General features: G+C 50.5%; 1 protein-coding gene across 7 annotated transcripts in view; it reads right to left on the reverse strand.

Moving 5' to 3' along the window:
- The window catches only part of ripor2 (RHO family interacting cell polarization regulator 2), a 399,549-nt gene that overhangs the window by 97,783 nt on the left and 276,595 nt on the right, over window positions 1-25,171 (reverse strand). For all 7 annotated transcript variants that reach the window (XM_072509637.1, XM_072509644.1, XM_072509638.1 and 4 more), the window contains exon 2: window positions 1,671-1,794. In XM_072509637.1, coding sequence (XP_072365738.1) covers window positions 1,671-1,794 — 124 coding nt within the window. The remainder of the gene's footprint in view (window positions 1-1,670; window positions 1,795-25,171) is intronic.

The following is a 25,171-nucleotide window of genomic DNA, read 5'->3' on the forward strand; positions in this document are numbered from 1 at the left end:
TGGAATTGAATGTAATGCTCAGCTCTGACAATAGTGCACCAGTGACCAGCAAGATGCATGATGCCAACCAAGGTCCACAGTTGACTCCTGTAAGGAGCCAGAATTGAAGAAGCTCAGGCTATAGTGACTAAGACAGCTGCTGACAAGGCTTTGTGAGTAGTGCTGTAAGGTGTGAGATCTTCAGCAATGATGGCACAGATCTCTGTGCCCATCTGACTGGCGAATTGCAGTCTCCTGTGTTCCATTGGTTTTCGGTCAACTCAAGATAGTGGTGATGGTTATGTACTTCAAGATGACACAGGCAGGACGGTGAAATGGGCAGAAACATAAAAGAAGATGTTCAACAAGGAGAAGTGTGAAGTGATGCACTTCGGATAGACTAATGTGGAAAGACAATTGTACTGTAAATGTCACAATTTTCAAAAGTGTGGATGAATAAAGAGACCTTGGTGTTCATGAACATACATCTTAAAGATGGCAGGGTAAGCTGACAAAGTGATCAAAATAGCATATCATTTGGGTTACTCGAACTTATAGATAGAGGAATAGAATATAAAAACAAAGAGGTCATGCCGGAACTTTACGAATCACTAGTCAGGCCTCAACTGGAGTATTGTGGATAATTCTGGACACCACAATTCAGGAAAGATGTAAGGGCCATAGAAAGGGTGAAGAGGAGCTGTACCCAGGATGTTATTGGGCGATGAGGGTCTTCAGTTATGAGGTGAGGTTGGAAAAGTTCTCCTTTGTGCTCCTTGAACCAGAGATAACTAAGAGACATTTTTCAGGATGATGAGAGGTTCCGATCGATTCGATGGAGAAAAATAATTCCCTCTGGTGAATGAGTCAATAACTAGAGATCATAGACAAAAGATATAGAAGTGAGATGAGGAGATTTCTTTTCGCTCAGTATGCTGGTTAGGATCTGACACACTCTACCGGAAATGGTGATATAAACTAATTCCATGAAGTATTTTAAAAGGGAATTGGGTAGGTACCTGAGGATGAGGAATGAAAAGCTGTGGTGGTGGAACCTAAGCACAATCATGGTTTCAAAGAGCTAGTGCAGGCATGTCAGGCCTATGATTCTATGAGCTCATTAAGCCTGCTTACAGCCCTCTATACATGAGGAGAATGTAAGAAAAAATGTAAACTACTTTAAACCAGGTACAGTGAACTTGCTTGGCTCACATCATTTTTGTTTCACACTTGTTTCAGCATAAGTGCAACAGATGTTAAGCTTTTTAGGCTTGGTCTGGACTGCCTTTTAGCTGCTGATTTTCCACCTCTGTTTTCACATCAGTAGTTTAACCAGCTGTCAAAGATAAGTGAACAGAGTTCTGCGTATGTGCTTAAGTGGTTTATTTTAGCATATCTTCACACGCTCACATTTTTCCCTTTGGGGGAATAGCGGGGAAGTGGTGGAAGGATGCCCGAACTGGTTATCAGCCCGTTGAACTGCATTGTGAATGCTCCTTCCGTGACCAACAAGTCTTGGCGTTGGACTCAAACCCATTGCTTCTGGTCCAGAGGTAGTGACGCTACTCTTGTGTCACAAGACCCCCTGCTGTTAAAGTGTGAAGGCACATAACTCTGTACATGTGTTTAAATGTAGAGACATATACCGCTTATTGCAAAATAACAATTAGACCACATGTTTATGTACCTACCTAGATCTCCTTTCCAGCTGCGTGCTGAAGCCGGCAAAAGATTGGCTTCTAATGATACCATTGGGCCCGCCTGGTGAAGAGGGTGAACCTACTGACATGACTTTCGGTAACCCGGAGGAGATTTCTATTAGAGTAACAAAAAAAATAAGCAAATGAGCCAATCTTCAAGCCACAGTACTTTCAAGCAGACTTTTCTTGCTGGAGCTTTCGGAGAACAATGAAATCTGAACTGCTGAGACAGCAAATGCACGAGAGAATTGTACGAGTTACACAGGATAAGGGAAGGGATGAGCAAGAGAACAAGTGAGAGGGAGTATGATGGAGTGTGTGAAAGAAAAATAAGATACATGTGTGAATGAAAGAGTTAGGGAGACTGAGTGCAAGACTGAGGAGATGTTGTATTGTAATATCGCGCAGCAAGAGATAAGCTTCAACTTGGACCCGCTTATTAGATGACGTATAAACATTTGTCAAGCTTTCAAATTAATGTTTGAAGTTTGAAATAAATGAAAAGAGAGCACAAGATAATGGTTGACAAAATGCAAAAGAAATGTGTGACATGGCAGCCCCCCCCCCCCCGCCCAGCAGTTTTTCCAGCGGTGGAGGCGACTCGCCATCAGCCGCCGGTGGGATCTTTTAGTGCCGCCAATGTCTACGGCGTTTTGCATGTCGCACCCGTCCCGCCACTGGCATGAGGGCTCACCATCAAGAGACGGGAAGATCTTGCTGGTGGGGAAGGTCAGAAAATCCTGCCCCAAGTCTTGCTCACACATCATCCCTGCTATCACTGACCAACACTGACGTCTAGCTCTAAATCTTTCAGAGGGCGGGGTCTTGTTTCCCACCATCTGAAAAATCGGTGGGGAAGAGATCTAATGAGTGTTGATTGGCAGCAAGCAGGACTGCCGCCCATCACTCAGGAGGAAGTTTCACTTTAGAGAGCTGTCACCCCCTTCACTGGCAGGTCACCCCGCCACTGGCAAGTCCCTCGCCCTCCACTGGCAAGTCCCCCCTCCACTGGCTAGTCCCCTCTCCACTGGCAAGCCCCCTCCCCATTCCAGTGGCGTCCCCCACTCCAGTGGCAAGTCCTCACCTCCACTGGCAAGTCCCCCCCCTCCACTGGCAAGTCCTCCTCTCCACTGGCAAGTCCTCCTCTCCACTGGCAAGTCCCCTCTCCACTGGCAAACCCCCTCCCCACTCCTGTGGCAAGTCCCCCCACTCCTGTGGCAAGTCCTCCCCTCCACTGGCAAGTCCTCCCCTCCACTGGCAAGTCCTCCCCTCCACTGGCAAGTCCCCTCTCCACTGGCAAGCCCCCTCCCCACTCCAGTGGCAAGTCCCCCCCCATCACTGGCAAGTCCCCCCCCCCCTTTAAAAGCATGGGGTCTTTCCCCTCCCCTCCCACCACAGAAAATAGGAACTCCATTCCCCCCAGTGGGGCTCCCCTGACCCGCCCTGGCACTGCCCCGGCACAGGTCAGCATTGCCAGGTCAGCACTGCCAGGTGCCAGGGGGAAGTGCCAACCTGTGCTGGGGACAGTGCCAACCTCTGATCGGGCATTTCCGGGGGTAGTGCCAGGGCCATTGTGTAGTCAGGGCAGGCATGAACCTGGAGGGAATCCTGTCTCTTCAATTTCACAGCCCCCCACACTGAGGCTGAATGTAAAATTCAGTTCCCTAAAGCCTTAACTTTCAAATTCTCTTTCTCATTGTGTTCAAATTGGTCTCGCTGCTCCTTATCTTTATAATCTGTTGAAGTGCTACAATGGCACCTGTAACATTCTCCATTGCACTGCCTTTGACCTGTTGTTATGGAACCTCTTTCTCCTGTCATTGGTATCGTTGGCTTCAGCAGCCTGGAACCCAGGCTCTGAAAGCTCTTTCCTAAACTCCTCAAGCCTCTCCACCTCCCTCTCCTCCATCCAGAATTTCCTGGACTTTCCACCTCCTTGAACAAGCTTCGGGTCACCTCTCCTTGTCCACATTTCAACTGCATCTCTGAGAGGAGCTTTGCAATGTTTTCTACTGTAAAGGCTTTATATAAACACAAACTCTAAACTTGCAGCTGTAATTTCCCCCTCTCCACCCACAATTTACTTGTAATATCGATTTTAGAACATGATGCTGAAAAAAATGCCTGAGATTTTGCCCTATTTACCTGAGAATGTGGAAATTGGTGCTTTAAAGCAAGATTGTAGCTCAGCACAGCCTGTTATCTCTTTGTTTCATTCTTGGAGTCACTGTACTTAATACACAGTTCTTTTTATAGATTTCACATCTCATATTCAATAAAGCTCACATTGAGTACACAGAAAGGGCCATTCTTTTGATGAAGGGGAATAGACAAGCTTAAAGAGTGACCTGCAGATAGGCACATATTGCTTTAGATAGTATTTTCTCCCCATCCATATACCCAAGCCTGACCTTGAGTTTAGAATTGGAACTATTTAGTGTTGGGCTGCTTGGCTGATTTTCAATGTTCCCTTTAATTTCTCTTAGCTGAACCAAGCTGGCTCATTGCACAGCCCTGTCCTTCTAAGATTGCCGTACAATACGTGACCTCTTTTCTCCTTGCATGATAGGTTACAGATAGCTGCGTAGTTATGTGCCCACCCAGCTTGGAGAAAACAGGGTTTGCAATCTTTGCTAACATTATACATTGCTGACGCGTGCAAATGATTTGATAACCTGATGTAATGTTCTTGTAAAGCATTGTGTGAATTCAACATCACACAATTTCACCTTTCAACTTTCACACTAAAAGAACTGGCTCTCCTGCTTTGTACCCCATTCCTATTGGATCATTTCCAGTGGTTTTGTAATATGGCTCAGTTCCCTTGGTGCATGTCATAATATCCACTCATGCATATAATGAGATGCAGCCAGGCAGTGATTGACACATAGGATGACCAGTAAGCATACAACACATCACAGCCAATCACCAGACAGGACACTACCACTATAAAGCCAGAGGGCACTAGGTTTCCCGTTCTCTCGGGACCCAGCTACTGAGACAGTCAGAGTCCACGAGCTAGCACAGTGCAAACACCATGCGGTAGCTAGTAAGTCTGGTCAGGCTACTACAAGGTCACTAGTAAGGTCAGTATAGTGTCGACCCACAGCTGAATATGTACAGCAGTTCATCTAGTTGAATAAAACAGTGTTGGATCTTCTCCAGTGTTAGAAGTCTGTTTCTAACTCCCCTGCATCGAGTGCAGTCCACATCGAACCAACCTGCCTAACACATCATGGTACTAGAGTGATATTGATCTTGACGGACCTACCTCGAGTGAATCAGCATCGACCAGCAAGCAGCCATCCAGCGAAATGGAAAACATCCAGCCTCCTCCGCATCTCCGGCAACCTCGGCGCCAACTGGAAAATCTTCAAGCAAAAGTTCCTCTTGTACATCGAGGACTCCGACCTCGAGGCAGCATCAGATGGCAGGAAGATCGCGCTATTTCTCACCACCGCGGGGGACCACGCCATCCACATCTACAACTCCCTTACGTTCGCTGACGGCGAAGACAAAACAAAATTTAAAACAGTCCTGCTGAAGTTTGACAGCCACTGCGACATTGAGGTGAATGAGAGCTTTGAACGGTACGTTTTCCAGCAGAGGCTTCAAGGTAAGGATGAAACTTTTCAGTCCTTTGTCACCCATCTCCTCATCCTAGCGCAGTCATGTAACTATGACTCGACGGCTGATTCCATGATCCGGGATCAGATTGTTTTCAGGGTTCACTCCGACACCCTGCGGCAGCAGCTCCTTAAAATCAAATAGCTGACCCTCTCTGTCGCTATCGAGACGTGCATTGTTCATGAGCATGCCAAGAATCGTTACTCCCACATCAGGGTGGCAGAAACTGCAAAGCTGGCCTCCCACAAGGCAGAAAGGGTGCAGGCCATTGCACAGATGCAGGGCCTGAGCATCAAGGAGAGTGGCCGTTTGTGCGCTTTTCTCGGATCCCTGCGCATGCACGCCACGACCGAGTGGACGACGAGATCGAAAACCCGACTGCGCAGGTGCGTACGTCAACCGACCACACTGCGCATGCGCGATGGTGCACGGATCACGCTGACGTCAGCGTCATGGCATGTCCGAATTGTGGTTCCGCCCACTTAAAGCAGCAATGTCCGGCAAGAGGACGCCGATGTCTCCAGTGTGGCAAGCTTGGCCACTACGCAGCCCTCTGCAGATCCGCTCCACCGCTCAGCAGCCAGCGATCCCAGCTGCGGCGCAGACGTATCCGCTCAATACAACAAGGCATGCCAGATTCGGATCCCAACAGCCCAATGGACCCTGATGCTGACTGCCTCCAGTCTCCATATCGGGTGGGCATCATAACCACACATGAGCTGGCCTCTACCACACCTGCGCAAAACCTCTCGATCCTCAGTGTGGATCCCGATGACGAGTGGTGTTCTGTCCTCACAGTTAACAAGGCTCGCATCCGATTTAAACTGGACACCGGCGCGTCTGCGAACCTCATCTCACAATCCAACCTCAACACCATCCGGGCCCGACCAAGCATTCTTCCACCGGCCTGCCAGCTCCTTGACTACAATGGCAATGCCATAGCTGCCAGTGGCTCGTGTCAACTAGGCGTATCCAACAAGGCGATCAAGGCAACGTTACGATTTGAAACCGTCAGGCCTGACAGGGCGTCCCTGCTCGGTGCTCACGCCTGCAAGCTCCTGAACCTGGTTCAGCGAGTCCACACCATGTCATCGTCACCGGCGACGGCCTCGCCTGATGAAAATTTGCAAGCCGACATAGACGACATTATCTCGCAGTACCACAGCGTATTCGATGGAATGGGCACGCTCCCGTATGATACAAAATACTGCTCAAGCTGAACGCCACCCCTGTAATTCATGCACCACACCGGGTGCCGGCACCCCTCAAGGATCGTCTGAAAAAGCAACTACAGGACCTCCAAGACCAAGGCATCATCTCGAAGGTCACGGAGCCAACAGACTGGGTCAGCTCCATGGTCTGCGTAAAGAAGCCGTCAGGGGAGCTCTGCATTTGCACTGATCCCAAGGATCTAAACCGCAACATCATGCGGGAGCGTTACCCGATCCCGAAGCGTGAAGAGTTAACCAGTGAGATGGATCATGCCAAATTCTTCACTAAGCTGGACGCCTCCCGGGGTTTTTGGCAAATACAGCTGGATGCGTCCAGTCGCAAGCTGTGCACACTCAACACCCCATACGGCCGCTATTATTACGACCGCATGCCTTTCGGTATCATACCTGCCTCCGAAGTGTTTCACCGCATCATGGAGCAGATGATGGAGGGCATCGAGGGGGTACAAGTAGACGTGGACGATGTGATCATCTGGTCCACAACGCCCCAGGAACACATCGCTCGCCTCAAGCAGGTCTTCCAGCTCAACAGGGCCAAGTGCTCATTTGGTCAATCTGATATAAAGTTTCTAGGCGACCACATCTCGCGGCAGGGTGTGCAGCCAGTCGCTGACAAGGTCTTGGCGATCAGCGCCATGAAGACCTCGGAGGACAAGAAAGCGGTCCTCGGCTTCCTCGGGATGATCAACTTTCTCGGGAAATTCATTCCCAATATGGCATCCCACACCACGGCCCTCCGCCATCTCGTCAAGAAGTCAACGGAATTGGACTTCCGGTTGCGGCTATGCGGAGCTAAGTCGCACATTCGTCGGCTCCTGCAAAAACGGACTTTTGGGCTCTTTTCAAGGCCCCCAACGGCACTTTTTCGATGTTTCCCGGTGTGGGAAGGAGTTTATAACAGCTCCCCGTCAGTATATGGCTTCAACTAGGAGCGGGGCGACAAAAAAGGTAGTGGTGGACCCGAAGAAGGTGCGAGGGAAGAAGAACAAAATGGCGACAGGCGGAGGAGACCAGACAGCGTGGATGCAGTGGACGGAGGAGCAGCAGGAGGGTATCCAGCGCAGCTTCAGAGAGATTAAAATGGACCTGCTGGAGCCGATGAAGGCTTCCATTGATAAGCGGCTGGAGACACAGACGGCCCAGGGGGTGGCGATCCGCGAGGTTTGACAAAAGATCTCTGACAATGAGGACGAGATCTTAGGCCTGGCGGTAAAGGTGGAGGCGCTCGAGGCGCTCCACAAGAAATGGCAGGAGCGGTTCGAGGAGATGGAGAATCAGTCGAGACGGAAGAATCTGCAGATCCTGGGCCTCCTGGAGGGGTTGGAGGGGCCGGACGTGGGGGCCTATGTGGTCACCATGTTGAACTCGCTGATGGGAGCGGGGTCCTTCCAGGGGCCCCTGGAGCTGGAAGGGGCCCATAGAGTGCTGGCGAGGAAGCCCAAGGCTAACGAGCCTCCGCGGGCGGTGCTGGTGCGGTTCCATCGGTTCGTCGATCGGGAGTGTGTGCTCAGGTGGGCCAAGAAGGAGAGGAGCAGCAGGTGGGAGAACACGGAGGTTCGAATATACCAGGACTGGAGTGCGGAGGTGGCGAAGAGGAGGGCCGGGTACAATCGAGCGAAGGCGGTGCTGCACAGGAAGGGGGTGAAGTTTGGCATGTTGCAGCCGGCGCGACTGTGGGTTACCTACAAGGACCGGCACCATTATTTTGAGTCTCTGGAGGAGGCGTGGGCCTTTGTTCAGGCCGAGAAGTTGGACACATATTGAGGGTCGGGATGGGCGATTGGGGACTGCGGTTGATATGTTATGTTTATTTTTGTTTCGGGGGGGGGGGGGGCCTTTGTCTTGCGCCGGGTTTCTTTTTCTCTGTGTTTTTCTCTTTCGGGTCGGTGAGGGTGGCTGGGGCGGGTTGGGCACTGTTTTGGTTGGGTTGGTCGGGGGGTCTCTTGGAAGGGGGTAGGTAAACGGAACAGGGGGGGTGGACGGCGGTGAGATGGGGCCCCACGGGGGAGGGGGAGGCCCGAGTCGGGGGTGAGGGGACCGGGTCTGTAAAAGGAGCTGCATCAGAGGTGGCGGGGCCTGGTAGGTGGAAAGCGCGGGCTTTTTCCCATGCTGTAGACTGGAGGGTGCGGGGCCGGGGCGGGGAAGCGAGGGTTGTTTCCTGCGCTTAGAATGGAAGGGGGAGGGGTATGGCCTATGGATGGGGAACGGGAGAGGAGGGTGTGCCACACAATGGGAGGAGTCGAAGGAGAGGCGGGAGTGGCCGAGGTCAGCAGGAGTCAGCTGACTTGCGGAAGTGCAATGGGGGGAGTAAATCAGCTAGGATGGGTCCTAGCCGGGGGGGGTGGGTTGGGTGGGGGGGGAATTGAGTTGCTGCTGCTATGGTCAAGGAGGAGCTGGAGCGAGGGGGGGGGGGGTCGAGACGTGGGTATGCCGCTGTGGGGAACGGGCCGGGTGTGGGGTGCGGGCGTGTGGCTGGCCGAGGAGGGGTCATGGCTAGTCGGCGGGGGAGGGGGGCGGGTAGCCCCCTGATCCGGCTGATAACCTGAAATGTAAGGGGACTGAATGGGCCGGTCAAGCGGGCCCGTGTGTTCGCGCACCTGAAGGGGCTGAAGGCGGATGTGGTTATGCTCCAGGAGACACACCTGAAGGTGGCAGACCAGGTAAGATTGAGGAAAGGGCGGGTAGGTCAGGTGTTTCATTCAGGGCTGGATGCCAAAAATCGAGGGGTGGCGATCTTGGTGGGAAAGAAGGTGTCATTCGAGGCGTCGAGCATTGTGGCAGATAATGGCAGTAGGTACATAATGGTAAGTGGTAAGTTGCAGGGAGCGAGGGTGGTACTGGTCAATGTGTATGCCCCGAACTGGGACGATGCGGGTTTTATGCGGCGTATGCTGAGTCGGGTCCCAGACTTGAAAGTGGGGGGCCTGATAATGGGGGGAGACTTTAACACGGTGCTGGATCCGGCACTGGATCGCTCCAGGTCTAGGACGGGTAGGAAGCCGGCGGTGACTTGAGTACTGAGGGGGTTTATGGACCAGATGGGAGGGGTGGACCCTTGAAGATTTGCAAGGCCGGGAGCTAGGGAATTTTCATTCTTCTCACATGTCCAGAAGGCTTATTCCCAAATCGACTTTTTCATTTTGAGTAGGACGTTGATAGCGAGAGTAGAGGATACCGAGTATTCGGCAATAGCCATTTCGGACCATCCCCCGCATTGGGTGGACTTGGAGATGGGGGAGGAGAGGGACCAGCGCCCGCTGTGGCGCTTGGAGGTGGGGCTGTTGGCGGACGAGGAGGTGAGCGAGCGGGTCTGAGGAAGTATAGAGAGGTACTTGGAGACCAACGAAAACAGGGAGGTCCAAGTGGGGATGGTATGGGAGGCACTGAAGACGGTGGTGACGGGAGAGCTGATCTCCATTAGGGCCCACAAGGAGCGGAGGGAGCGGGGGAGAGGGAGAGGCTGGTGGGGGAGATGCTGAGGGTAGACAGGAGGTATGCGGAGGAGCCCGAGGAAGGATTGTTGAGGAAGAGGCGCAGCCTCCAGGCCGAATTCGACCTGGTGACCACCAGGAAGGCGGAGGTGCAGTGGAGGAAGGCCCAGGGGACGATTTAGGAGTATGGGGAAAAGGCAAGCTGGATGCTGGTGCATCAGCTTCGGAAGCGGGACGCAGCTAGGGAGATCGGGGGAGTTAAGGACAGGGGAGGGAGTGTGGTGCAGAGTGGGGTTGGCATCAATGGGGTCTTCAGGGACTTTTACGAGGAATTGTACCGATCCAAGCCCCCACGGGAGGAGGGAGGGATGGGCCGTTTCCTGGACCAATTGAGGTTACCAAAGGTGGAAGAGGGACTGGTGGCAGGATTGGGGGCCCCGATTGGGCTGGAGGAGCTGATCAAAGGGATAGGAAACATGCAGACGGGGAAGGCACCGGGGCCGGACGGTTTCCCGGTCGGATTTTATAAAAAATATATGGACCTGTTGGGCCCGCTGTTAGTCAGGATCTTTAATGAGGCAAGGGAGAGGGGGGCCTTTGCCCCCGACGATGTCCCAGGCACTGATCTCCTTGATCCTGAAGCGGGACAAGGATCCCCTGCAATGTGGGTCTTACAGACTGATTTCCTTGCTAAATGTAGATGCCAAGGTGCTGGCGAAGGTCTTAGCCACGAGGATTGAGGATTGTGTGCCGCAGATCATCCATGAAGACCAGACGGGGTTTGTGAAGGGGAGACAGTTGAACGCGAATGTGCGGAGGCTTTTGAACTTCAACATGATGCCGGCGAGGAAGGGGGAGGCGGAGATAGTGGTGGCGATGGACGCTGAGAAAGCCTTCGATAGGGTAGAGTGGGGGTACCTGTGGGAGGTGCTGAAGAGGTTCGGGTTTGGGGAGGGGTTTGTCAGGTGAGTTAGGCTGTTGTATGAGGTCCCGATGGCGAGTGTGGCCACAAACAGGAGGAGGTCCGAGTACTTTCGGTTGCACAGAGGGACGAGACAGGGGTGTCCCCTGTTCCCCCTGCTCGTCGCACTGGCGATTGAACCCCTGGCTATGGCACTGAGAGAGTCGAGGAACTGGAGGGGGTTGGTGCGGGGTGGGGAGGAGCATAGGGTGTCTCTTTTTGCGGACGACCTGCTGCTGTATGTGGCGGACCCGGTGGGAGGAATGCCGGAGGTAATGAGGATTCTTAGGGAATTCAGGGACTTTTCGGGGTACTAGCTCAACATGGGGAAGAGCGAGCTGTTCGTAGTTCATCCAGGGGACCAGGAGAGGGGGATTGGCGAGCTCCCACTAAAAAGGGCGGAGAGGAGCTTCAGGTATTTGGGGGTCCAGGTGGCCTGGAGCTGGGGGGCCCTGCATAGGCTTAATTTTACAAGGCTGGTGGAGCAAATGGAGGAGGAGTTCAAGAGGTGGGATGCGTTGCCGCTGTCCTTGGTGGGTAGGGTGCAGTCAATCAAAATGACGGTGCTCCCAAGGTTTTTGTTCCTGTTCCAGTGCCACCCCGTGTTTATCCCGAAGGCTTTTTTCAGGCGGGTTAACAGCAGTGTAATGGGGTGTGTGGGCGCGAGGGACTCCGAGGGTGACAAGGGTGTTCCTGGAGTGGAGTAGAGATAGGGGGAGACTGGCGCTGCCCAACCTCTGAGGGTACTACTGGGCCGCCAATGCGACGATGGTGCGCAAGTGGGTGATGGAGGGGGAGGGGGCTGCATGGAAGAGGCTGGAGACGGCGTCTTGTGTGGGTACGAGTCTGGGGCGCTGGCAACGGCGGCGCTGCCGCTCCCTCCAAGGAGGTATACCAGGAGCCCGATGGTGGTGGCTGCCCTCAAAATTTGGGGGCAGTGGAGGCGGCACAGGGGGGACGTTGGGACCTCGGTGTGGACCCCAATACGGGGGAACCACCGGTTCGCCCCAGGAAGAACAGGTGGAGGGTTTTCGGGGTGGCACAGGGCAGGGATACGAAAGTTGGGGGACCTGTTTGTGGACGGCAAGTTCGCGAGCCAGGATGAGCTGGAGGAGAAGTACGGGCTCCCCCCCGGGGAACACCTTCAGGTACTTACAGGTAAGGGCGTTTGCCAGACGGCAGGTGGTGGAATTCCCGTGGCTACTGCCACACACAGTACAGGACAGGGTGCTCTCGGGGGGGTGGGTGGGAGTGGGGAAGATCTCGGCAACTTACCAGGTGATGCAGGAGGAGGAGGAGGCCTCAGTGCTGGAGGTAAAAGGTAAGTGGGAGGAGGAGTTGGGATAGGAAATTGAGGATGGGACGTAGGCAGATGCCCTGGGGAGGGTGAACTCTTCCTCATCGTGCGCGAGGCTCAGCCTCATACAGTTTAAGGTGCTGCACAGGGCACACATGACCGGGGCAAGGATGAGCCGGTTTTTTGGAGGTGAGGACAGGTGTGTTAGGTGTTCAGGGAGCCCAGCAAATCACACCCATATGTTCTGGGCATGCCCAGCACTGGAGGAATTTTGGAAGGGCGTAGCGAGGACCGTGTCGAGGGTGGTAGGATCCAGGGTCAAACCGGGCTGGGGGCTCGCAATATTTGGGGTGGCAGAGGAGCCGGGAGTGCAGGAGGCGAAAGAGGCCGGAATTCTGGCCTTTGCGTCCCTGGTAGCCCGGCGAAGGATTCTCCTTCAGTGGAAGGATGCGAGGCCCCCAAGCGTGGAATCCTGGATCAGCGATATGGCAGGGTTCATTAAATTGGAGAGGGTGAAATTCGCCTTGAGAGGGTCGGTACAAGGGTTCTTTAGGCGGTGGCAACCGTTCTTAGACTTTCTGGCAGAACGATAGACATTGGTCAATGGCAGCAGCAGCTCGGGGCGGGGGGGGGTTTACTTTATTATTGTTTTTGTTATTTACACTGAAGAGTCTGAGGGGGTGTATCTCCCTATTGTGTTAAGTCGGGGTGTTAATTTTAATTCATTATTTATGTACGGGGTGGGGTATGGGGGGTTGCTTTTCTAGATTGTGTTTTGTACTTAACCCTGTTGGGTTCTTTTTTTTCTTATTTTGTTATTGATATTTTATGAAAACCTTTAATAAAAAATTAAAAAAAAAAAAAGAAGTCAATGGAATTCCAGTGGCTGCCCACACATGAACCAGAATGGCGTGAGCTGAAGGCAAAGCTCACCACAGCCCCAGTTCTAGCGTTCTTCGACCCAACCAAGGAAACCAAGATATCAACTGATGCAAGCCAGGATGGCATTGGGGCGGTGCTCCTCCAGTCAGATGACTCCTCATCCTGAGCTCCAGTGGCATATGCCTCCAGGACAATGACGCCCACTGAGCAACGGTATGTCCAGATCGAAAAGGGGTGTCTGGGTCTCCTGAAAGGAATAGTCAAGTTTCATGACTACGTTTACGGCCTGCCGAAATTCACGTTGGAAACGGACCACAGGCCTCTAGTCCACATAATCCAGAAGGATTTAAATGACATGACACCTCGGTTACAGTGAATTCTTCTTCGACTCCGCCGCTATGACTTCAAACTTGTCTACACGCTAGGCAAAGAGCTTATCATCGTAGATGCTCTATCCTGGTCCATCACCACACCATGTGAACAAGGTGACTTCATCTGCCACATAGACGCGCAAGTGCAATTGTGTGCCACCAACCACCCAGCCTCTGACGAATGGGTGGTCCAAATTCGTGAGGAAACGGCCAAGGATCCTTTACGGCAGCGAGTGATGCAGCACCTTACCCATGGCTGGCAGAAGGGACAATGTCCCCAATTCTTTAATGTTAAAGACGAGCTGACGGTTGTGGAGGGAATCCTTCTGAAACGCGACAGGATCTTTATTCCTCAAAGCATGCAGGCTATGGTGCTGGGTCAACTCCATGAGGGTCACCTTGGAGTCAAGAAATGCCGACGCAGAGTTCTGGAGGTGGTTTACTGGCCGGGCATTAACCAGGGTATTGCCAACACGGTCCTCAACTGTCCCACCTGTCAGAAGTTTCAACCGGCTCAACCCAAGGAAACACTGCAACAGCATGAGATCGTGACCTCTCTGTGGTCCCAAGTAGGTGTAGACTTTTTTCACGCCAAGGGGCGTGACTATGTACTGCTGGTCGACTACTTCTCCAGTTACCCAGAAGTGGTGAAACTGTCCGACCTCACGTCGAAGGCGGTAATCGAAGCCTGCAAAGAAACGTTCATCAGGCATGGGATACTGCTCACGGTAATGAGCGACAACGGTCCATGCTTTTACAGCCAAGAATGGTCTGATTTTGCACAGTCCTACAACTTCCGTCACGTTACCTCCAGTCCCCACTACCCGCAGTCAAATGGGAAGGCCGAGAAAGGGGCCCATATTGTCAAGCGGTTGCTGTGCAAAACTGCAGACTCAGGCTCCGACTTCAACCTGGCGATGCTGGCATACAGGGCAACCCCACTGTCCACTGGGTTGTCCCCAGTGCAGATGCTCATGAATCGCACTCTGAGGACCACAGTTCCAGCCATCCATGTCCCACGCGACCACCGCAATGGCAGTGATCCCACTTCTCCACGTGCAGGCAGCTCCTGATCCACCTCTGTGGCGATCAACAAGAATTAATCGCCTGCCACAAAGACTGAATCTGTAGACTTAACTTTTGTAAATTTTTGTGACTGAATCCATCGACTTAACTCTTGTAAATATTGCTTAGTTTGCCATGTATCTGCACTATCGACACCTTCCCATGTAGATACGTTTGTTCAATCATCGTTTGTATATAGTCAGGTATATATACAAACCTCAGTATTTATTTAACTCAAAAAAAAGGGGAGATGTCATAATATCCACTCATGTATATAATGAAATGCAGACAGGCAGTGATTGACACATAGGATGACCAGTAAGCATACAACACAGCACAGCCAATCACCAGACAGGACACTACCACTATAGAGCCAGAGGGCACTAGGTTTCCCGCTCTCTCGGGACCCAGCTACTGAGATAGTCAGAGTCCACGAGCTAGCAAGCACAAACACCATGCGGTAGCTAGTAAGTCTGGTCAGGCTACTACAATGTCACTAGTGAGATCAGTATAGTGTCGACCCACAGTTGAATATATACAGCAGTTCATCTAGTTGAATAAAACAGTGTTGGATCTTCTCCTGTGTTAGACGTCTGTTTCTAACTTCCCTGCATCGAGTGCAGTCCACATCGAACCAACCTGCCTAACGCATCAGTGCACACGTGCCAGATTCTGCACCAATACAGTCTGGTACGTTTGTTTTCATTCATTCGTGGGGTGGGAGCATCATTTGCCAAACCATCATTTATTGTCCATTCTTAATTGCCTTTGAGAAGATGGTGGTGAGCCTCCTCCTGGATTACAACTGAATGGCTGGCGAGGTCATTTTAGAGGATGATCCAGAATCAACCACTTTGCTGTGGGTCTGAACTTGCAGATAGGCCCGACCTGCGAACCAAAGCAGATTTCCTTCCCTGAAGGACATTATGAAGCAGCTGGTTTTCTGTGACAATCTGGTAGTTTTATGGTCACCATTACTAAAAATATTTTTTTATTCTAGATTGGTTTTATTAATTGAATTTAAATTCCCTAGCTTCTGCCGGGGTGGTTGGGGGATGGGTAGATTTATGGGTCATTAATCCAGGTGTCTGAGGTATTGAACATGTGCCAGATTCAACAAGAATACAGCAGTGCCAGAATGCAGGCAGCTTTAGTCATGTGCAAGGTTGCAAATAATGCAGCACTGCAAATGTGTATGATTCAGCAACAATGCAGCACTGCTGTGCCAGAATGCAGGCAGCTTTAGTCATATGCAAGGTTGCAAATAATGCAGCACTGCAAATGTGTATGATTCAGCAACAATGCAGCACTGCTGTGCCAGAATGCAGGCAGCTTTACTCATATGCAAAGTTGCAAATAATGCAGCACTGCAAATGTGCACGATTCATTTACAATGCAGCACAGATGATAGATGTAGCAGCAATGAAGCAGTATGTCAGATTCATGCATTGAACATGCATGAAATTAGGCAACACAAGGGAAACTACATATCTGCAAAACTCACACATTATACTTGCCCAACGTCGCAAAATCAAAGTGACAGAGCATGCAGCGAGTGCAATGTTTTGAGCTCATCCTTGTCTGAACTTCAAGACTGTTTCATAAACCTATGCTATCACTGGGGGAACCCCGCCCAGCAGCCATGCATGCTGGGCACATAATTTTCATCCATGAAATGGAACGCATTGTTAATCACGAGCAGTGCATAAATGATCTTCCAATATGCAAAACCAGCAGCAACAAGTATTTGTACAACTGGCTCTTTACAACCTTCAGTGCTACTCATAAAGAAGTCTTTATTCCATTCTTCATTATCACAGCTTGTTTTAGGTACTCAGCGGAGAAAAATACTTAAGGGATTCACAGAATAGAATATAACAAGTATGACTTCTTAATCTGAAGTTCGTAATTTGTGCATTTTCCCTTTGCTGTTCTATAAAAGTATTAAAAATAGTTTGAAATTCAACAATGGAAAGCTGATTGTGTTCAAGGCTCTCACTAGAGAACTGAACACTTCAAGAACTAAAATTAAATGCTCAAGCATCTAAACAATATTTTTAACACTTGACATTTTCTGAACTGTATTTTTAGGTCAGAAAGAGGTCAATGCTAGCCCAGTACAGTAATGTCACTAAAGTTTGTTTGTGAAACTGGGCAATTCTTTCATGTTTCTGTTGTCAATGCACTATGCGCAAGCTAACATCCATCATCACGTGTTACTTCACAAAGTCTGCTTTGTGCCAACATTATTTAAAATCACACTGTAGCCTAATGTAGTGCATGCACATACATAATCCAATGCTATGGGATGTGAATGCTTTCCCTTGGTACCGATATTAAAGGGCATTGGTAAGTTTTGCGCCGTTTCAGGCATAATGGATGCAAGTCAGGTTAATTTAGCAGTCAGACAGACTGCCCAATTGTCATTGGTCCCATATGGCGGAGTCAGGGGGCCAGTTTTCTCAACGTCCTGAGTAGATGCCTAAAAGCGGCATGAGATGCCTTAAAGATGTTAATTTTTTTTTCTCTTTTTAAATTTAAAGTGCCCAATTCTTTTTTGTTCAATTAAAGGGCAATTTAGAGTGACCAATCCACCTACCCTGCATATATTTTGGGTTTGGGAGGGGTGAGACCCACGTGGACGCGGGGAGAATGTGCAAACTCCACACGGACAGTGACTCAGGGCCGGGATCGAATCTGGGACCTCGGTGGCCTGAGGCAGCAGTGCTAACCACTGTGCCACCGTGCCACCTGCCTTAAGTATATTATAGAGGTACCTAATGCCTGTTGAAGGTCACCCTCCCCCTCAACAAAACTTGTTCCTGATGAGTGTGTGTGTGTGTGGGGGGGGGGGGGGGGGGGGGGGCTCTGCTCAAGGTTCTTTTTCGCTTTCCTTGACTGCCAATTCCAGATGGTTAAGATTTGAATTTTTAAAAATCTTCTGAGAGCCAAGAGGAGCAGATTTGTTCCCTCAAACACCACCGTGTTGGCAGTCAGACTGTAATATCCTGCACAGGGCCTATGGCGAGGGATTGATTATCTTCCCGGTGGTCCTTGCGGAGTACGGGTTCCCTCGCTAGAGGCGGGGGGGGATCTCTGTTAACCTCTGTATAAAAGGTCGGCCAGTAAGGCAGTGACCAGTGAGGAACCCAGTAGGGACCTACTGGGCTGTGAATATATCATATTGTAAATTTATTTCTTTATTTTACTCGGTGTGGACTCCCCGTGTCCTTATTAAACAGTCCCTGCACTCACTATCTGATCTGATATCTCGCCCCCCCCCACCACCCCTGTCGCTGCCGCCGCTGCCCCGCCCCCCAAAAACTCCCCTGAAGGTAGCAGCTGAAAATCGTTGCTGGAAGTCCAATATTAATTTGGCCTTTCGGGCAAGTTGTCCACGGAGGTGTGACCGACAATAGCAGCTTGCTCTGAAGAAGTAGATGAGGCCCAAGATTCAATGTTTCAGGATTGCCTCCACAGTCCATGTTTGGTCCCAGATTTGATATCTATTTTTAAGATGCTAACATGATCCCAGTGTAGATATTGGGATATCCCAATGGGAACCACCACTGCTAACATTAGAGATCAAAGGGAAAGTCAGAAGAAGGGGCAGAGAGCATCATGTGAGTTCACCATGGCAACATTTCAAAGGGTCCATCAGCCCCACCGTAAAGGGGACCATTGAGACCTGAAGCCAAGGTTAATTCTTCAGGTCAAAATCCAGACCTGAAACCACTAATCCATCACTGCTCCATGTACTGCTTCAGCTGCATGTGCTTATGCAATGCCTGATAAGGGATCCCATTAACTACAACCAGGCACTGTGGATAACAGCGACTAACCAATACCATTTTGTCTCACTAACAAGACACATTTCTAACCCAAACACCCCTCCAATGTTGCACCAGAGAGTGACTAGAACAGGTCTTCTCTGTTATTTTCCATCCATTCTTGTCATGGACCTGGTTTGGAATTTATTTTGTTTTATCTATCTTTGAATCGCACCATAAATAATCCACTGTAGTCCAGACCAGTAACAAGGTCAGGATCACAACATTAAATGCAGTTATTGTTTTCAATCGTACACCTTCTCAAGCTCGTCAATGCTGCAGGAGACGAGATGGGGCTGGATCTCCAAAAATGGGGCTATGTCCCCACACCTGCATCAAAACGCTGGCGTCCAACCTGCAGGGGGCTAGCAGGGCCCCGGAGTGCTCCTCGCAGCTCTGGCTGCGGATTGGGGCCCTGCACTTCCGGTCGGGAGTCCGCGCATGCGCACGAATGCGGTCTGTGGCGGTCACCCCGTGCAACATGGCGGACTCGCATGTGGACCCTGATGCGAAATCGCGTGCGCCCGTGGATAGGTGCCGCCCGATCGCTTGCCTGGCCGTTCATGAGGCCCCCACCCCCGGTGAAGGATTCCCTCGCCGGCCGCGGACCGAGTCGGCAGCCACTACCGCCGGTTCCCGACGGCCGATATGTGGTTAGAACCATGCCGTCGGGAACTCGGCCAGTTTTCCTCGGAGAATCACCGGGGGGGGGGGCCCTCTGTGAATGGCCCCCTACCCGCACCACGTGGTTCCCGCGCGCGAGCCTCGCGAGCAATTCTCCGGGAACCGGAGAATCGCGGGAGTGGTGTCGGACCGGGTTTCGGCGTAAATGTCCATTCTCCGTCCCTGCGCCGATCGCGATTTCGGCTCGGAGAATCCAGCCCATGATGTTGGGACGGTATGCTGGGACAATTTCACTCACTCTCTATGTCCTGTCCTCTCCTGATGTATCTGACAACAACAACACCAACTCCCATTTATATAATGCCTTGCACAGAGTAAAACATCCCAGTGGCACAAAATTTAACGCAAAGCTGCATAAGCAGTTTATGAGGAAAATTTACCAATAGCTAGGTCAAAGAAATAGCTTGAAGGATGAGCTAGCGGTAGAAGGGTAGGGAGGTTAAATAAGGGAATTACAGAGATTAGGACCTAGACTGCTGAAGGACTGGCTACCACTGATGGTTAGATTAAAAATAGGATGCTCAAGAGGCCAGATTTGGAGGACTGTCGGGATCTCGGAAGGTTGTAGTGCTAGATGTTTACTTCCCCAGGCCATCCTCCAACACCGTGTTAACCAGCATTCTCCATGGGCTGATCTGCCAGTAGGAAACCTCACTCAGTAGGCTATCCATATCAGCAAATTCAGGACACGTGGCCTGTGATTTTACCTCCCTTTCTTTTAATGCGCAGCGGATGAGGGACAGGCTCTGGATATATCCTGATATTGTCCGTCTGTAGTTGAGGCTGATAACTGCAGATTCGGAAAATCTGCTCTCAGGCTAGATTCTCCGGCCCCCCAGCCGTGTATTTCTCAGGGCCGCGCCATTCGCTGGTGACGGGTTCTCTACTCCCGCCGCTGGTTAATGGGATTTTCCATTGATGCCACCCCACAGTTCCGAAAAACCCGTGGGTGGGGATGCTCTGCCGGAGGGAACAGAAAATCCCAACGGCTGGAGAATTCCGGCCCTCATGTTTGAACCTGGATTGTTGAATGTTGGCAGTCTATTTGATCATATGCCCCCCCTCCCAGCACCCACACCCAAGCAAACCCATACACAATCACAAAACTATCAGGCATGCGACCTGTGGATGTTTTCTCTCCACAAGTCAAAGGATTGGATTTCCTCTGGGTTTGCTCATTCCATTGTGACAACTATGTCAGGAATCTAGTTGTAACGCCATTTGCACACAAAAAGAAAAGTTTGCATTTATATATTGCCTTTTAAGCACACAGCACGTCATAAAGTGCATCGAAGCACTGAATGGTTACAGCACAGAACGGGGAATTTGGCCCCTCGTGTTCATGCTGGCTTTCTACAAGAGCAACTCACATTCTTCCACTTCCCAGTTTTTTCCCTATAGTCTTGCAAGTTTTTTCTCTTCAAATAATTATCCAATTCACTTTTGAAAGCCACAATTGAATATGGCCACGTTCTCAGCCATTGCATTCCAGATCCAAACTACTTGCTCTGTAAAAAAGGCTTTCCCTCATGTTGTCTCTGGTTCTTTTGCTGCTCACCAGTGTCCCCTGGTTCTCAACCCTCTCAACCCTTCCACCAATGGGAATAGTTTCACCTGATCTACTCTGTCCAGACCCTTTATGATTTTGAACGCTTATCAAAACCCATCCCAACTGGCCCTTCTCTAAGAAGAACAGCCCCAGCTTTGCAATCTATCGACGCAAAGTGAAGACTCCATCCCCAAAACCATTCTCGGAAGACATTTCGGCACCCTGCCTAATGCCTTCACATCTTTCCTAAGGTGCAGTGTCCAGAATTTGACACATGCTTAACCTAGACTTGTGCGTGCAGGACACAATTTCAAAATTTGCAGATGAAACAAAACTTAGAAGTTCTGTAAACCCTGAGAAGGAAAGTGATGGACCTCAAGAGGACCGGCTGGTGGAATGGGTGGACGCTTGGCAAATGAAATTTAGTGCATAGAAACGGAAAGTGATACATTTTGACAGGAATAATGAGGAACAGCAATATGAAATAAAAGATACAATTCTAAAGGTGGTGCAGGAGCAGAGGGACCCGGGGTATGTGTGCACAACTCATTGAAGGTGGCAGGGCAGGTTGAGAAAGCCAAATGAAGTACTTTTGAAGTGCAGTCACTTTTATAATGTAGGATACTTGGCAGCCAATTTGTGCACAGCAAGCTCCCACAAACGGCAATGCGACACTGACCAGATAATCTGTTTTAGCGATGCTTGTGGAGAAAGACCTGCCTGGCTCTCCTGTGGGATATTGCTGTGAGGTCTTTTACATCCACCCTGGAGGGCAGACAAGGCCTCCAGTTAACATCTCCTGTGAATGTTGGTACTTCCAGTTGTGCAGTGCTCCTCCAGTCTTGCCTGGAGGTGCCAGCCTGGATTATTACATGCCCACGACACTGGAGTGGGTCGTCAATCCACAATAGCTGAACTCAGATGCAAGAGTGCTACCAACCGGATCATTGCTGTGTTAGCAGGTTTTCTACTGGGCCTCCACCCGAGTTACAGTGGTGGAGGTAGGGGAACACACACGACATTATCCAAGGCAGGACCTCTGGATAATATCCCAAAATGCCAAACTGTTGTCCCCAGTCAACAAGAGCTCGTTCAACAAAGATCACAGGATGAATCTGGGACCAATCTTTTTTTTAATTAAGGGGCAATTTAGCGTCGCCAATCCACCTACCCTGCACATCTTTGGGTTGTGGGGGTCAGACGCAACCAGACCCAGGGAGAGTGTGCAAACTCCACACGAACAGTGACCCAGGGCCGGGATCGAACCCGGGTCCTTGGCATCGTGAGGCAGCAGTGCTAACCACTGCGCCACCGTGTCGCCACTCGGGACAAATCTAACATTGTTTCCAAATCATCGCTAGTAGTAATTTACCTGAAATTAATAATTAAAATTGCTTATGCCTGCGTACAAAGTGAAGTGGAACACTCCACATTAACTGATCCAAAAGAGGAACTGAATTAACCTCTCTCCAGCAATCCCACTTCAATATAAGGCGCCTTAATTTAATAGGAATCTTAATAGAATTCAACGGGATTAATTTGATCTCATTAATATCAGGTAATCATTTCTTGTGTCACCTTGAAGCCTCAAATGATGAAAGAGCCGAAAGTGATACAAGGAGAAGGTCAGACTGTCGTGTGCTTCCTTTCAGTGAGAGGATAACAAAACTGTGTGAGGAAGGGAATCAGATCAAACACAAGAAAGAAAAAACACAGTGCTTGTTGCCTCCTAATAGATTTGAGAGACCTGGAGATTGAGAGTAGGCGCAGAAGTCACATTTGTTCACAGGAAGTGGATGAATAAATGTTTATAAGTACACATGCGGTGGCAATGAATTGGGGAAGAGAGACTTCAAAAAACCGCAATGCCAAAGAACAATCTAACAATCAGAGACTGAAATCACAGTATGTCATTGTAAAATTCAATGGGAAATGCTAATCTTCCATTCAATTTTGCTGCTGTAAACCTCGACTTGGAAGTATGACCTAAAATAATGACGGAAGGTAAAGGTAATAAGGAAGGAAAATCCCCACTTGAAACAAGATTTAACAATGGTGTTTAGATATGTTGGGGGTGAAACTGCTTGACTGGGTCACAGGCTTGGGCAGGAGAAGAAAGGGTGAGGTCCACGCTGTCACAGGGAGAATATGCAAACTCCACATGGATAGTGCCCCTGGACCGAGATCAAACCTGGATCCTCAGCACCGCGAGGCAGCAGTGCTAATCACCGTGCAGCTCCATCAAAAAGGTTTAACATCTGAACTGAAATACAGCACTTTTGACAAACATCGAATCCCTACAGTGCAGACAGAGGCCATTTGACCCATTGAGTCTGCACCGACTCTCCGAAAGAGCACCCTACCCAGGTTCACTCTCCCGCCCACCCTTCCCTATGTCCATAATCTAACCTGCACATCCGGGGACACTAGGGGCAATTTAACATGGCTAATCCACCTAACCTGCACACCTTTGTACTGTGGGAGGAAACCGGAGCATCCGAAGGAAATTCACGCAGACACGGGGAGAACGTGCAAACGCCACACAGTGACCCAAGGTCGGAATGGAACTCGGGTCCCTGGCACTGTGAGGCAGCAGTACTAACCACCGTGCCACCCTAAATAATGCAACACTGTCTCAGTGCTGCGTTAGTGGGCTGGGCTTCCCCCCCCCGCAACCGCAAATTTCTTAGCGTCACGCCTTTCGCTGGCAGTGGGATTCTCTCTTCCTACCGCTTGTCAATGGGGTTTCTCATTGAAGCCACTCACCCCACTGAGAAATCCATGGGTTGGGGTGCGCTGCTGGTGGGAACAGGGAATCGCAGGGGCCGTAGAATTCCAGTCGGTGAGTCGCCTTGGATTGTGTGCTCAAGGTAATTTAGCACAACTTGAGGTGAGAGTGTGAACAACTGAACCACAATTGACAGCTGTACCTTTTCCTGCCCCTTGTTTCGACATTCATGTCAGAAGGGATGAAAAGTTTTTTTTTTTTTATTTATTTTTTTTTAAGTATAAATTTAGAGTACCCAATTGTTTTTCTTTCCAATTAAGGGGCAAATCATGGTGGCCAATCCACCTAGCCTGCACATCTTTGGGTTGTGGAGGTGAAACCCACGCAAGCACGGGGAGAATGTGCAAACTCCACACGGACAGTGACCCAGAGCCGGGATTCAAACCCAGGTCCTCAGCGCTGTAGGCTGTAGTGCTAACCACTGTGCCAAGTGCCTCCCTTTATTTATTTTTTTATGACATGTGGGCGTCACTGGCTAGGCCAGTGTTTATTGCCCATCCCTAATTATTCTTGAGAAGCTGCCTTCTTGAATTGCTGCAGTACCTGTGGTGCAAAGTTCTGTTAGGGTGGGAGTTCCAGGATTTTGACCCAACGACAGTAAAGTAATGGCAATATATAGAATCCCCACAATGCAGAAGATGGCCATTCAGCCCATTGAGTCTGCACTAACCCTCTGAAAGAGCAGCCTACCTCAGCCCTGAACTATCCCTGTAACCCCACCTAACTGTTGGAAACTAAGAGCACTTTAGAATTGCCAATCCACCTCGCCTTTCAGTTAGATCATGTCTGATCTGTATCTTAATTCCTACTCCCTGCCTGGATTCTGTAATACCCTTACCGAACAAAAATGCCAGTTGGGGAGTTTTCAATGAGTCTAATAGTCACAGATTTGGGGTTCAGATTTCCAGATTTCCTCTACTCTTTTCTGCAAAGAAATGATTCCTGGCATCATCCCCAAACAGCCATGCTCTAATCTTGAGCTCACGTCTTCTTATTCTGGACTCGCCCACCAGAGGAAATAAGTTACTGGGTGCAATTTTCCTACCGTGTTGTACCTGGTGAATCATGGGAGAGCCCAAAACCAGGCTCCGTAGTGTCGGGTGCGAAACCTCACCAGGGTCACTCGACTCGCGATGCCAGGTGTGATTTGGATCACACCCTCACTGGGAGTGATCCAGATAATATTCCAACGCCATATTCACCCGGCACCGGGGAACAAACGTCTGGGCCTGCGAGGTCTCAACTGGGCTCCATTTAGCACTGATTTCCACAATCGTGGGCCACATGTGATGGCTCCTTGGGAATGTCTCACAAGTCATTAAAGTTTCCCGGGTGATCGGTGACAGGGCTGGGTAGTACCCTGACACTCCCCCTGGCATGCAGGCACCTTGGTACTGCCAGGGTGCCAGGCTGGCGGTGCCACGGTGTCCGGTGCCAGGGGGAGTGCCAGGGTATTACCCTACCCTGGTCCAAGGGTCTTGGGGAGGGGGTCTTGAAAGTGGGGATGTCCTGAAAAGGGAGGCTGTAGCGATCGGGGCAGCCTTTCAAAATGGCGCCTCGATCCTGGAGGACCCAATCCTGCTAGCGAGCTCAGCTCCCCAGTGCAGGAAATATTCCTAAACATTGCAGCCACTGAGAAACTCCCCACCAAACCTGCCAGAAACTGGACGTGGAAATATTTCCTGTGAATTGATCCCTTTATGAGACTCAAAATAACTGGTGCTCATCTGTGGGAAATCGATTCCATTATTCATGTACCCCGCTGAGCATCAGAG

This window comes from Scyliorhinus torazame, chromosome 6 (genome assembly GCF_047496885.1).
Source record: "Scyliorhinus torazame isolate Kashiwa2021f chromosome 6, sScyTor2.1, whole genome shotgun sequence".
NCBI classification, from domain to species: Eukaryota; Metazoa; Chordata; class Chondrichthyes; order Carcharhiniformes; family Scyliorhinidae; genus Scyliorhinus; species Scyliorhinus torazame.